The 13355-nt window shown below is 48.9% G+C and overlaps 2 protein-coding genes across 4 annotated transcripts in view; one reads left to right on the top strand and one right to left on the bottom strand.

Moving 5' to 3' along the window:
* The window catches only part of tmem259 (transmembrane protein 259), a 34810-nt gene extending 33099 nt beyond the window's left edge, over positions 1 to 1711 (top strand). For all 3 annotated transcript variants that reach the window (XM_042342722.1, XM_042342723.1, XM_042342721.1), the window contains one exon: positions 288 to 1711. In XM_042342722.1, coding sequence (XP_042198656.1) covers positions 288 to 1043 — 756 coding nt within the window. In that variant the 3' untranslated portion in view covers positions 1044 to 1711. The remainder of the gene's footprint in view (positions 1 to 287) is intronic.
* A 2711-nt stretch (positions 1712 to 4422) lies between these two features.
* Positions 4423 to 13355, bottom strand: part of grin3bb (glutamate receptor, ionotropic, N-methyl-D-aspartate 3Bb) — a 48047-nt gene continuing 39114 nt past the window's right edge. The window contains exons 4-10 of the mRNA XM_042342832.1: positions 10579 to 11626; positions 10101 to 10246; positions 9359 to 9474; positions 8414 to 8565; positions 8002 to 8166; positions 7082 to 7149; positions 4423 to 5487 (exon numbers count right to left, since the gene is read on the bottom strand). Coding sequence (XP_042198766.1) covers positions 5088 to 5487; positions 7082 to 7149; positions 8002 to 8166; positions 8414 to 8565; positions 9359 to 9474; positions 10101 to 10246; positions 10579 to 11626 — 2095 coding nt within the window. The 3' untranslated portion in view covers positions 4423 to 5087. The remainder of the gene's footprint in view (positions 5488 to 7081; positions 7150 to 8001; positions 8167 to 8413; positions 8566 to 9358; positions 9475 to 10100; positions 10247 to 10578; positions 11627 to 13355) is intronic.

The following is a 13355-nucleotide window of genomic DNA, read 5'->3' as shown; positions in this document are numbered from 1 at the left end:
AAGTCCCTGGTGGGATTTATTATTCCATAGTGAATACAGAGCCAGGGAAATTACTTCTCTACCACGGAGCAAATACTGACCAGCTTAAATCTAGGACAATTGCAATGAGGTGAGGAACTGATCTCAGCTGCATGCAGTTGTACAATCAGTCATGAATTACCTTCATCAGTACCGTACAGAAATGATTCACCGTGGTGTGTGACCGGGCAGGCTGTCGAGATGGTTGTTGGGGCAGGAAGGATAGTTGGAGTTGTTGCAGCTGATCAAGTTGCTGTTCTCTCTTCTAGCATTCAATGATCTACTTTTTCCATCACTATGAGCTTCCCGCCATCCTGCAGCAGATCCGCATTCAGGAGATGTTGCTGCAGAACCAGCAGGCTGGGCAGGCTAACCAGACCACGCTTCAGGACAACCTAAACAACAACACTGCCACCGACAGCGGGCAGCCCAGCCCTGCCCCCCACGAGGGGCCCCTCCCACCCTCCTCCACCTCCAACTCAGACCAGCCGAGCAGTTCTGCTAGCCTGGCGGGCAGCATTCAGCCCGTCCGTGGCCAGAATGTAAACCCCGAGACCTCCCCCCTCCCCCGGGTGGGGGAAACGGCTGCAATGATCTCAGACAGGATGGCCTCCCTGGAACCAAGCCCTGCTCCAGACGAGCCCAATCCCAGAGTGACGGGGTCGGGCAGCAGCAGCAGCCCCAGTGATCCTGTGAACGATTCCGGTAGTGTTTGGCCAGGCCAGCCAGCTGAGGAAAGTGTTGGGAGGATGCACGCAGAGTCCTCTTGCAGTGGTGAGCCCGCAACCGACGAGGATCCGAGCACCTTACAGCACCAAGCGCAGGAGAGCAAGGAGGGCGTTCTCACTAAAACTGATCACCTGAACTCGTGCCTCCCACAGGACAAGGAGACCTACACACATTCATCTCAGTACAGCAGTGGTCTCGTTGATGCAAGCTTTGATCAAACAGAATTGGACAATGCAAGCCCCTCAAACAGCTCACTAACTCAGACAGGCGGTCACAGCACTACCCAAACCTCGTGACTTTGTTTTTCCGTTGTGTCAGGCAATCTGTGGGGAAGGTACCAGAAGGAAGACACTTTGAAGTTGACAGAAAGCAGTAGGTGGGGTGGGCTGGGGCTGGGAGGGATGGACTGTCTGTTTCATATTCCAAACAAGAAAACCAAAATATTCAAGTGCTTTTTGACCTGTTCCTGAAGCAGAGCAAGTTTGCGAGCAAGAGCAAAGCGGTGGGGAGCTTTCATGGCAGGAGTTTGATCATAAGTGTTTGTAATGCTCAGCACAGCTGTGTATATTACTGTAATATTTGTGCTGCTAAGAAATGGTTTTGGTCCTGACAAGTGAAGGACCTCAATCTGCTGCAGCCAGTGTCCAGAAAGTGTCAGGGTGGGTGTGAAGATGACAGCTCATGTTTAGCCACATGGCCCTCAGTGCAATAGGCTGATATGTGTTGATTCAGTCCCACAAGGTGTGTCATTACCTGAAGACTTGGTCTCGTTTCTGAGCAGGTGCCTACGTACAAAAGAGGTTGAACAGTCGTAGTGTCAGCGATTCCTTATAGCTTCTAATAAACATTGAATTGAACTAATTTGGATATGATTCAGATTGATTTTCCTGTTGGCAATATTGTATTTAAATGTGTAATGTAAGAGTTTGTCTTTGTATATATTAAAATAAATATGATATCTGAATCTGCTACCGTACATCACTTTAAAGCGTGGTTTGGGCGCCTGAACAGATTACACCAGTCACCAATCACGTATTCTGGCTTCACTAAAGAACAGCTGTGAAAATGCAACTTTTTAAAACATTTTTTGCAAGCGATTTAAGTTCTTCACCTACATTGTTAGGTCTTTTTGGCTTCCACTGGAGGCTTTCACAAAACACAGTTACTACACTTCACAGTAAAATCCTTTAAGACATCCTCCTGATGTGAAAGGGGCAGTATCAAATGCCAGGATTGTTTATCATTATTCCTCAGTTGCTCTCTGTATCTCACCTCAGTTATGTGCGAGTGATCATGGGCAGGGTATGTGACCCCAAAGATATCACAGCCTACTGTGATAGGCTCAGTGCTCCAATAAGATCACTTTCCATCTCCCCAACACATGCTTGTGTGAGGATAGCATCACGCTCGGCTGATAGCTGGTCACATTAGGGTAGAAAAGATCTTCGCACTGGAGCAGCTGATAATCTTAATGATGCTCCAGCGATAGCATGGAACCAAACGCTCAGTACATTAGAACAAAGCTCACGCTGGGTTTATAATGGGAGCTCTAAAAATGTTGATATTCAGTATCAGGCAAGTGAAGGGGAGATTAAATGGGTATAAATCAAGTACCTGTTCATTTATTGGCATGGTGTTTTGCACCTGTCTATAATTAAACTGATTTCAGTGCTGAAACTGCTTCAGTATAATTACCATGTAATATCAACCGCATGTAGGCAGTTGTCATCAATGAGGAGAATTGAATGGCGTTTAATAGTCTATAATTTCTGACTCGATTCCATGATAGGGAAACCAGCCGTTATTCATACTGACCTGCGGGGAGAGCAGCAGGAAGTATTCCCAGAGCATTTCACAGATTTGTAATGAAATAGTTACTGAAAGGAGACAGTGCCACACATTAGACCCAAACATTGGGAAGTTTTAATGCTCTGAGTTCATCAACAACAACTTGCATTTAACAGCGCTCATCATACAGGGTAGTGTCCCAGCGGCATGATGGTGGCGGAGCACGATGTCGAGCCGGGGTGAGGTCATGGTCGAAGAGGAAAGTCTTCAGGCGCGACCTGAAAATGGGGAAGGAGGGTGCAAGGGATAGGGGGAGAGTGTACGTACCAGTGTTTTGGGGTGTAGTGGCTGAAAGTGCAGCCAGTAATGGGGGAAAGAGGAATATGCGTGAGGCTGGAGCCAGTCGAGCAAAGAAACTGGGGGAAACCAAATGACCTGAGTGCAGAAGATTTGCAGAAGATTCACAGGCCCATGGCATCCACAGTCAGGGATCTCCCAGTGTGTTAAGAAAAGAAACCTTAGATAGGCCTAATGGACGTTCCTCTTCCTGTGCTTACGTTACAATTTATTGCATCAAATTTTAATCTTAATAGAATTTTAAAGCAAAATAAAAAGTTTATCCAGTGACCCTCGGAGCTGACGAACCAGGAAAGGCCCCGGTTTGATTGATCCCAGGGCTGTTCTGAGCCAATTGAGGCCAGGCTTTGCCACAGTGTCCCAATTTACTGAGCAACTAAAACAATTCCATCTCATTCCTGATCATAATCTCACGCCCCCTACTAGCGGTGCAATGTATAGCTCAGCACCTCCACTCTCCTCCCAGCATTCCGGATAGCAGCTTCCGCATCAATAACATTACTCATAAAATGGTTTATAATGTGAGCTTTTAAGGTTTCACTTTACAGGGAATGGGAGAGCAGCAGTTAAAAACATTCAGGAATAAATCATGTACCTGTCATTCACCAGCTCATTTAATGACACTGTGTTTTGCCTCCGCCAGTAAGTAAACTGATTCCAATACTCAAACTGCTTCAGTATAATTATGATGCCATATCATCAACGAGGAGAATTCTAAATGGTGTTTAATTCTAATCAACCAGGCGAGGGCCTGAGGATGCGATCACACAAGTGGACAGAGAGGTATGTCTTCAGGTAGGATTCAAAGAACAATAAAGAGGGGGTGAAGCACAGGAACGTGGAAAGGAGAAGAGTAAAATCTTCAGGACAGCAGGGGAGGAAAGTATCCAGGACAAAAAAAAGGTTACCTTTTCAATCAAGGTACAAGTTGAGACAGGATCAATAGTGAAGCCGAACATGATAAATGCGTCAGCATCTGAAGGGAGTTTGTGAGACCAAAAGCCTAAAAATAATCGTTTGTGCCATTCAGTCCATTTAGAATCCTGTCATTTTAAAGCAGAGAAAGAAAAAAAACACAATTCAAGCTCGAAAACACAAAACTGAGCAAAATGTTGAAAGAATTTTTTTCAACTCCTCCTGTAAGTGAGGAGAAGGGCGTTGGTGAGGCAGGTCTGACACTGGCCCGGGAGCTTCCAATCAGACAAGACTGCTGGCATTTCGGGAACCTGTGTGCAAGGAAACAAAGTTCTCCCTGGACCAGAAAGTTTTTAGAGCTGCGTATCTGCTGACTCAATCAACCCTCAAACCCATCTGAGTTGCAAGCTCACAAGCTGAATCGAAACACTGAGCAAGTAACAACAACAAAAATTGCATTTAAGTCGGGAGGGAATCCCAAGGCGCTGGACAGTGAAGGGTTTGCAGCTGGGGCTGGAGTCAAGAGGGGTGGAGGTAAGGGGGGGGAATGGTAGTTGTAAGATGACCGAAGGCACAGTCAAAGAGGAGTGAGAGGCTGACTGACTGACCGGCCGGGGGCTGAGAGGCTGACGGAGCTGGAAAGCTCATCTTGGACAGATTTTTTTTCAATTCGACAAACCAATACTTTTCTGCTGACCCTCAAGAGAAGGCATTTCTGAGCCAAGCTTTTCAGAATCTGGAACACTTGCCAACACTGCCCCAGGCAGAGACGCTTCCTCATGTCTCAGCGCAACTAAAACAGCCAATCTTTCCAGAGTGACAGAAGAACGTTGATTAACAGAAGAACCTCTCAATCAGCAAAGGAGACTTTATAAGGTTTAGCAGGAAATTATATTTTGCAATACTCTCAAAATACCCTTTCTCTCCCTCCATCCCTCCCTTCTGTGGAACAAACCCATGTCACCTTATCCTGCAGTGTTGGTGAGATAGCTTCCCTCCAGAGCTCAGTGTCAGTGTTAATGCAGCTTCTTAAATATATAGATTATGTTAAATGTTCCAAGATACACGTGGTGTCTGTCTGTCTGTCAGACCAGTAAAAGACCCTGAATTTACCCCAACAGTATTCACAGTACAAAATCCAATGTATCCAGGAAAAGCATTGTTCAGCTCTGCCGGTGGCATTCTCGACACGTGGCTCACGATGTCCTGAAATTGTGGGGTTTGCACTGGGGAGTTGTCGCCTGTTTACGTTGTGTTTTGGTGGCGGCCTCTTATCACCATCACCTCTTGTTGCCATCTGTGACGTTTGTCCCCGTGGATTGGCTGCTGTCTTTGGGTGAGATGGTGAGACTGGCCATCAGTTCACTCTTCCTGATGATGGCTGTTCTCAGCTGCTCTTTGATACTCTCGATCCTCTCCTCTAGTTCCTTCATTTCGATGTGACCGGCCTCCCGCTCCTCGCTCTCGCGCTGGGGTTCCACGCTCCCATTCTCGCAAACGCGGCCCACCAAGGCCTCGCTCCTGACCAGCTGCCGGATGCGTTTGCAGGTCTCCAGCCCGGCCGGGCTCCTCCTGTCCTCGTTCAGCGTGATCCTGCGCAAGTTGTTCCACCCAGTCAGCCCAGCGCCAGGGACTCGAGCCGGGTTGGGGAGAGCTCCCTGCATTTTTTGCAGATTACAGCTGTGAAACATGCAAGAAAAGCATTAATGTCCCAGAAAATACACAGTCACTCCACTTTACAGTCTATCCTGTGAAGCGCTTTGAGACGCCTCAATAACATGATAATCCAAGGATTATACAATACAATACAAAATGACATTTACACAGCAATTTTCACGTTGGGAGGACATCCCAAGGCGCTGGACAGTCAGGGATAAAACCCGAGCCAGGGTGGATGAGGGTTGGGATCAGGGAGGGTGGAGAGGGTAGAAGGGAGACTGAAGGCACGGTTGAAGAGGAGGGTCTTGAGTCGTGCCTTGAAGGAGGCAAGGGAGGGAGCGAGGCAAAGGGACTGGGGGATGGAGTTCCAGAGGGTAGGGAAGGCCTGACTGCCGATGGTGGGGTGGGTCAGGCGGGGAACATGGAGCAGGCTGGAGCCTGCTGACCGAGGGACTGGACAGGTGGATATTATTATTATTAGTTACTAGCTGTACCCGATGCAGCTTCGCTTGCAACCAAAGGATCCAATATGGAATGTAGATTAGCACAGACAGACATTTCATCTTTATCTATATTCTTCTAGGAGGACTCCTGTGGGAGGCCTGGGCGTTTTAAAAATGTAATTTTGTTGTTGTTGCCGCGGCTTAGCTTCGTCTGTGTTCCTTATTTTGTTCCCGCCACCGCTTGGCTACATGCATGCTCTATGACGCACGCTACCATAGCATCACTTTGGCTCGGTGCCACCAAGTGTAACTGCAGCAAAAAACACAAAACTGAAAATAACTCATGAACAATAGGAGATATCCGAAAACAAATATGCCCACGTTACTCCCAGTTGTAAGACATTTCCAATGAGGTAGAAATCATGTTTCTATGTCAATTCTTGAAGCAGACAGACATTGTCGTTTTATTAGTATAAGAAGATAGAAGAAGATAACAACTCAATTAGAAACAAAAGTCTAAGGCAATGGGCAGATCGTGTGACTCCAACCCTAAGGGAGAGAGGGAAAACACCACATAGAAGCACTCTGTCTTTATTTCAGCCTGGCTCAGTTGGTACCACTCTTGCCTCTGAGGTTATAATAATAATAATTATTATAATAATCCTTGCATTTGATATAGCACTTATCATTTCATTGAGACGTATCAAAACGTTTCACAGAATATATATTGTAAAGTGACTGTGTATTTTGTGGGCAAAACACACCAGCCAATTGCACACAGCAGCATCCCATAGAGAATCGTGGATTGAGTGACCAAACAAGAGGACCTGGGTTCGATTCCTGGGCAGGGTGACACCTTAGGCCAGTTTCCTTAGTCCACACTCCTCTGTTTACCGAGCAGTAAATCGGTTGTTAGTCGATTGGTGGATCACTTTTCAGGGGTAATAATCCCTCCAAAAAAAGGACTGTTTGTGGGACACTTCTGTGCTCAATTGACTGCTGCGTTATGCCCACAAAATACACAGTCACTACACTTTACAATATATTCTGAGCAGCGCTTTGAGTCATCTCAATGATGTGATGAGGCACTATATCAAATGTAAGGATTATTATAATCTCAGAAGAGCAACGGGAGCAGCTGGAAAGTAAGTGAAAATTTAAAATGGAAAAACCTTTTATCTGTCTTCAGTTTGGGATTTTTCTGCTCTTCAAAACTCATGTTTAAAACACGGTGAATTTTCTGCAACATAGAAAAGATACGTTTCCTATCCCACAGCTCAGCACTGGGCGGGGAGTTTACACAGAGCCTGAGCTTCACACGGCAAATAAACTACGTCAATTAACCTGCGTCACACAGCACCCCATCCACCCCCACCCACACCCCATTTTAAAACAGTTTTATATTAAACAGTAACTTTTCTTTTTCGCAGGAATTTTGTGCTCATCAAAACCAAGCTTTTCTGGTGTCAGTCCTAAACTTGCCCCCACCCCCAAACCCTGAGCCCTCTGTCCAGTCACTAAGACCCCTGGCTCTCTTTCCACTTCCTCCCCCCACAGATTCCTCCCCCGCCCCCTCCCATGAGAGTGAATCTGCCATCACTCGTGTGACCCGCACTGACACTGCAGGCAGCTCAACTCTTTCCAGTCCACTACATCCATCGACTTTATTAATGCCCCCACTCTCTCCCCACAGAGAACAAAGAACTTGCTGGCGAAGGAAGACCAAGGTCCATCTAGTTTGCCTTCCGCCATCTGCTTGACAAATCGGGTCCCAAACTATAGACAGTTTCCCCCCAGATATTATATTGTAGCAGAAATCTGATTTCATTTTGGTACAATTGACATTTTCTGCTTCCACGGTCTCCCTCGGGAGCCTGTTTACTGCTCTCTCACTGAAGGAGTAGTTTCTGCAGATTTATTCTCAATTTAACCCTCTTCAGTCGCAGGCCGTGTCCTCTGGTTCAGTACAAGATAAAACAGCTTATTCTGATCTATTCCCTTCAGAACCTTAAAGCCTGCCATCATATCGCCCCTCGACCTTGTCTTCCCCAGTGTGAGCACTGCCAGTGTAAGCGTTGGCTCCTCACCCTACCTGGCTGGTGTGGAGCCAGTATTTGAATTTCTTGCGCTTGCGGATCCTGGGCAGAAGGAGACGGAAGACGAGGTGTTCCCCCGCGGTACTGAGCAGGGACCCGGCCATACCCAGACACAGCAGCACGAACAATCCCGAGAAGTGCTTGATTCCCATCTGCAGAGTCTGTGAGACGATCAGTGTGAGACAGAGCAGCTCAAACAGCAGACAATCCCATTCGCATCACTCAACAATTCCCTACACTCGCAGCAAAGTCCCAGGGTCCCTCCAGCTGGTCCTCTCCCTCCGCCCGCCTCGCCTCACCCCCTCCCTGATCTCCTTCAAGGTCTGTCTCAAGACATTCCTCTCGTACCGTACCTTCTGGCACCCTCCTACCCCACTACCCTCCAACCCTTTTGATTCCAACTCTCACCTCGTTCACTGCGAAGCTGCGCTTCCCACACGGCACCACCTTGTACCACTTGTCGTGCAGAACGTCCATGAACCCGTCCGACTTGTAGCGGCTGATAAACTCCGAGATGTTGGAGCTGAGCACGAAGTTCTGGGGCAGACCAATGCCGTAGCCTGGGGAGAGAGACACTGACAGTGACAGTGACAGTCACACAGGACCCCGCCTGCCCCTGACAACATAGAATCCTAGAATCATAGAATATTACAGCACTATTCAACTCTGGTTAAAAAAAAGTCTCCTCGTCTCCCCTCTGGGTCTTTTTTAATCCATGTCCCCTGGTTACCAACCCACCCACCCGCCAGTACAAACAGGTTCTCCCGATCTACTCTTATCAAAATCACTCATAACTTTGAACATCTCTATTAAATGTGCCCTTAACCTTCTCTGCTCTAAGGAGAACAATCCACACTCCAGAATGCTGCAGTGCTGTATAAATGCAAGTTGTTGTTGTAGTTGTTGTTGGGCTAACAATTCCTCAGATAATACCAGTCATTCGCTCCATTGACTGCTGTGTTTACCATTAAAATGAAGTTACTACACTTTACATAAGTCCTGTGAAGCGCTTTGAGATGTCTCGACAACCTGATCAGGCATTGCATCAAATGCAGGAGTTATTATGGGAAAAATAAGTACAGAGATATAGATCAGTAATCTGTAACAAATCAGATATCATCATAAAGAACCAAATAGATTATACGTGCAGTATTATTGCTGTGACTGTCCCAAATGATTGCAGCAGAAGAATTAAGGAGAAGGTCAGGAGATATTATTATATCGATTGACAAATTGAATGCGGACAAAGCAGTCAATAATAATAATTAATTATTATTATTATTGACTAATTTATGTTAAAGTCAGATCTCCTGAGGGCAGCGGAAACTCACTCACTCCCACCCGGTCTCTCACCTTCAATCGCGAATGGCTTCCCCACAGTCATCAGTTTGCAGTCGGCATCGATGGACACCTCATAGTCCAGCAGCGCTTTGTCCATGATAAAGGCGTCCAGGTTGGGTGGGTTTGTCCTGGACAGACAGGACGTGAAGTGGTCATAACAACACCTCAGCTCCGCTCCAACCCAACCCCAGGCTCCTCCCACAGGCTCTGCCCCACCCCACCGGCTCCTCCTCCCTTCCCCGCCCCGTGTGCCCCTTCTCGCGAGGCTCCTCCTCTCCTCTGTGGGCTCCTCCCTGCCTATCTCCTCCGCCTGACTGCCCCTCCCCCCAGACTGCCCCACCCCCCAGACTGCCCCCCCCCCAGACTGCCCCTCCCCCCAGACTGCCCCTCCCCCAGACTGCCCCTCCCCCCAGACTGCCCTCCCCCCAGACTGCCCCTCCCCCCAGACTCCCTCTGCCCCCCCAGACTGCCCCCCCCCAGACTGCCCCTCCCCCCAGACTGCCCCTCCCCCAGACTGCCCCTCCCCCCAGACTGCCTCTGCCCCCCAGACTGCCCCTCCCCCCAGACTACCCCTCCTCCAGGCTGTTCCCACTCCCCGAGCTGCCCTTCCTCCAGATTGCTCCGCCCCCCTGACTGCCCCTCCCCCTGACTGCTCCTCCCCCTGACTGCCTCTCCACCCTGACTGCCCCTCCCCACAGACTGGCCCTCCCTCCGACTGCCCCTCCCCATAGACTGCCCCTCCCCTCGGGCTCACTTGAGCTGAGTGACGCCATCAGGGGTGGTGGGGACGTTGTATCTGCGGATATACTCGTGCATCTCAGGGAAGCTTTTCTTCATGTAATCCTCGGCGCTGCTCTCCCGCACGGTGCCGAAGCGGAACCCCCTCGAGGGGTGGTGCAGCTACAGACAACAGCAAAGTCAGTCACCGAAACCCTCCTCCCAACATGGAAGGCGCTGTACAAATGTAATGTTTTGGTTTGTTTGCTTGTTAGCCATCAGGCACACAGCGCAGTCTGAACAACTCCTGCAAATTAACTTCCGTGCTTTTCCCCCCCAGTCCCGGTCGCCCCGTGTGTCGGGGAGTGGAGCAGGAAGGGACAGCAGAGGGAGAAGAGTTCTGAGTCTTGAACTGTACTGATCTGAGAGCTACACTGAATGCCTAAATGTGGGAGTGAGCTCCATTTCCTGGCGCTAACAGCCTGACGACAAACCCCTGACAAACTCAGGCATACCTTGGCATCATGAATCCCGGAAAGTTCCTCAAATGTTTTCTCCCCGACCATCACGGCGGCAAGATTAGCCGTGTAACTGGACAGGACCAGGAGGCAGAAGATGGCCCAGAGGTTCATTAAGAACCGTCCGGTCCAGCACTTGGGAGTTTTACTGGCCACGGTCCTCCCAAAGAGGATGGCATAGCACAGATTGAGAGCGGATGAGTAGGAGAAGACCTTCATCCTGTTCCTCCCGTTGGGAGTCATTCCAAATGGGCTTTTCCACTCGTAGAGAGTCAGGAACAGCGCCGTCACGTGAAGAGTCACGAAGATCCCGACCCACATGGACCAGTGCAGCGGCCACATGAAGGCCCCGATCGGCGCTGCCGTGTCTTTGGAGCGGACGATAATGCCGAGGCTGGTGGAGTAGAAGGGGCTGGTGAAGTCGATGACTTTGCTTCGGGCCGAGTTGACGCTGAAGGAGGTGACGGCCATGTGGGCGGCCCCGCTCAGCAGGTCCCCCACCAGCCCCGTCCACCCCCCATTCTTCCAGGCCCCGTACTTCCCGTCGCCCACGATGTACAAGTCAAACTCAAAATGGAGGTCCTCGGACAAGTGCTCCAGGAGGTCGATGCAGTAACCATAGCAGCAGCGCTTGTATTCCGTGGGCACAGACCCGTTCTCGCTGTTGAGCTGCGCGAAGAGCCTCTGGAGGACGGCGGAGTCGTTGGTGTGAGGGTCCAGGCAGAGGCGGCCGGCGGGGCAGGTCCCATCGCTGTCCACGGCCCGGGTGAAGACGAAGGGCAGCTCGACCAACGTGACCACCCGCAGCCTGGCCTGCCCTGCATCCTCCCCGTTGTTCTTCATGCTCTGTATCTGGTTGGGCCAGATTCCCTTCTCGATCTCGATCTTCTCTCGGTTCCACCTGCCCACGGTCACCCAGGTGGGTTTGCCCAGCGGGTCCTGACGCAGGTTCCAGATATGGTAGCGGTGATCGGTGCGGATCCGCGACACCTCCTCCACGTGGATGTAGCCTGTGGCCCCATCAAACGAGGTGTTCGCCAAAAACCTGCCGCAGAACGGGAACAAGGCAACGTCAGAGAAACGATTCTCGGTTACAGCGAGCTACAGAGTTAAGGTACAGATCGGCCAGGATCTAATAGAATAGCGGAACAGGCTCGAGGGGCTGAAAGGCCTCCTCCTGTTCCTACGTTCCTCATCTCGGTCCAAATCTGCTTTGCTCTAATTTGAACCTCGTGACCTCTTGTCACTGACAGACCCACCAGGGGGTGAAGTCATTCACTGGCCCTTGTGTTGAGCTCTTTCACCGTTCTTAAACTACTTCCATCACATCTCCCCAGTTCTGGAGAAGCATCCCCTGGCTGACCGGCCACTCACTGGAGTCTCACTGTCTATTATATCATTTTAGTAGCGGCTACACCAGCACTTTCCCGATTCTCCCCCTGCAGTTGACGAAGGTAGGGTTCAAATGTTTCAGTTACACAGCTTGTTTTGTAAAGACTTAGACCCACAAGAAACGTTTCTGTACCAAAAATTGAGAGAACCCCAAAATAACCCTTTTATTTTGTCAATCAAAATGATAGGCCGTTGTCCTACCCCACAGTCTGCCTCCAACCCAAATGGCAGCCAACACCCCCCCACACCCCACCCCGCCCCCACTGAGACACTTAATAGAATTACTTTGAGTTACACAGTGACAGAAGTCGGAATTGTACAGTAGTAATTGAGTAATTGAGTGCACAAAGTGAAGAATCGCACCCAGTTCTGAAATGGTTGGAAGACCCAGAGTTATTGGTCAGGACACCAGAAATTCTGTATCTTTTCGAATAGTACCACTGCATCTTTAATATCACCTGAACAGCCTTGGTTTAACATCTCACCCAAAGAATGGCACATCCATCAATACAGCACTTTTCCTCCCAGCTTTTTTCCTTTTTCTTTCCCCGCCCCCTCTCTGCTTGTCCTTATAAGCTGCTCCCTTCCCAACACTCCTCCAGTTATAATAAATAATAATCCTTGCATTTGATCAAATTCTTAATCACAGGATACTGTAAAGTGAATTGAATGTATATTTTAGGGCGAAACGTGGCAGCTAATTGCACACAGCAGCGTCCCACAAACAGTCACAAATTATTTTTATTTATTTTGAAGGAATTATTACCTCTGGAAAAGTGATCCGACTAATAACCCAGTTCCCACTTACTGCTGGTAAACAGAGGCGTGTGGAGTAAGGAAACTTCTTCAGCATTTTGCCGAGGCTGGGAATCGAACCCAGGTCCTCTCACTTGCGAAGCAAGCGCTCTAACCACTGAGCTACGGTACTCCACAGTTCTGACAAAAGGTCATCGACCTGAAACGTTAACTCACTTTGCTCTCTCCATAGATGCTGCTGACCTCCTGAGTGTTCTGAGCGATTTTTTGTATTTACGATTTCCAGCATCTGCATTATTTTAAGAACATAAGAACATAAGAAATAGGAGCAGGAGTAGGCCAATCGGCCCCTCAAACCTGCCCCGCCATTTAATAAGATCATGGCTGATCTTCTAACCTAATTACATTTACCTGCCCTATCCCATATCTCTTAATCCCTTTAGTTTTTAAAAATCTATCAATCTCAGTTTTGAATATGTTCAAGGACTGAACATCCACAGCCTCTGGGGTAGAGAATTCTATAAATTCACGACCCTCTGAGTGGAGAAATGTTTTCTTAACTCAGTTCTAAAAGGCTGACCTTTAATCTTGAGACCCCTAGTTTTAGATTCTCCAACCGGTCTCAC

Source organism: Callorhinchus milii, unplaced genomic scaffold (genome assembly GCF_018977255.1).
Source record: "Callorhinchus milii isolate IMCB2004 unplaced genomic scaffold, IMCB_Cmil_1.0 Scaffold21, whole genome shotgun sequence".
Classification (NCBI taxonomy): domain Eukaryota; kingdom Metazoa; phylum Chordata; class Chondrichthyes; order Chimaeriformes; family Callorhinchidae; genus Callorhinchus; species Callorhinchus milii.
This window is presented reverse-complemented; position numbering and strand designations above follow the sequence as displayed.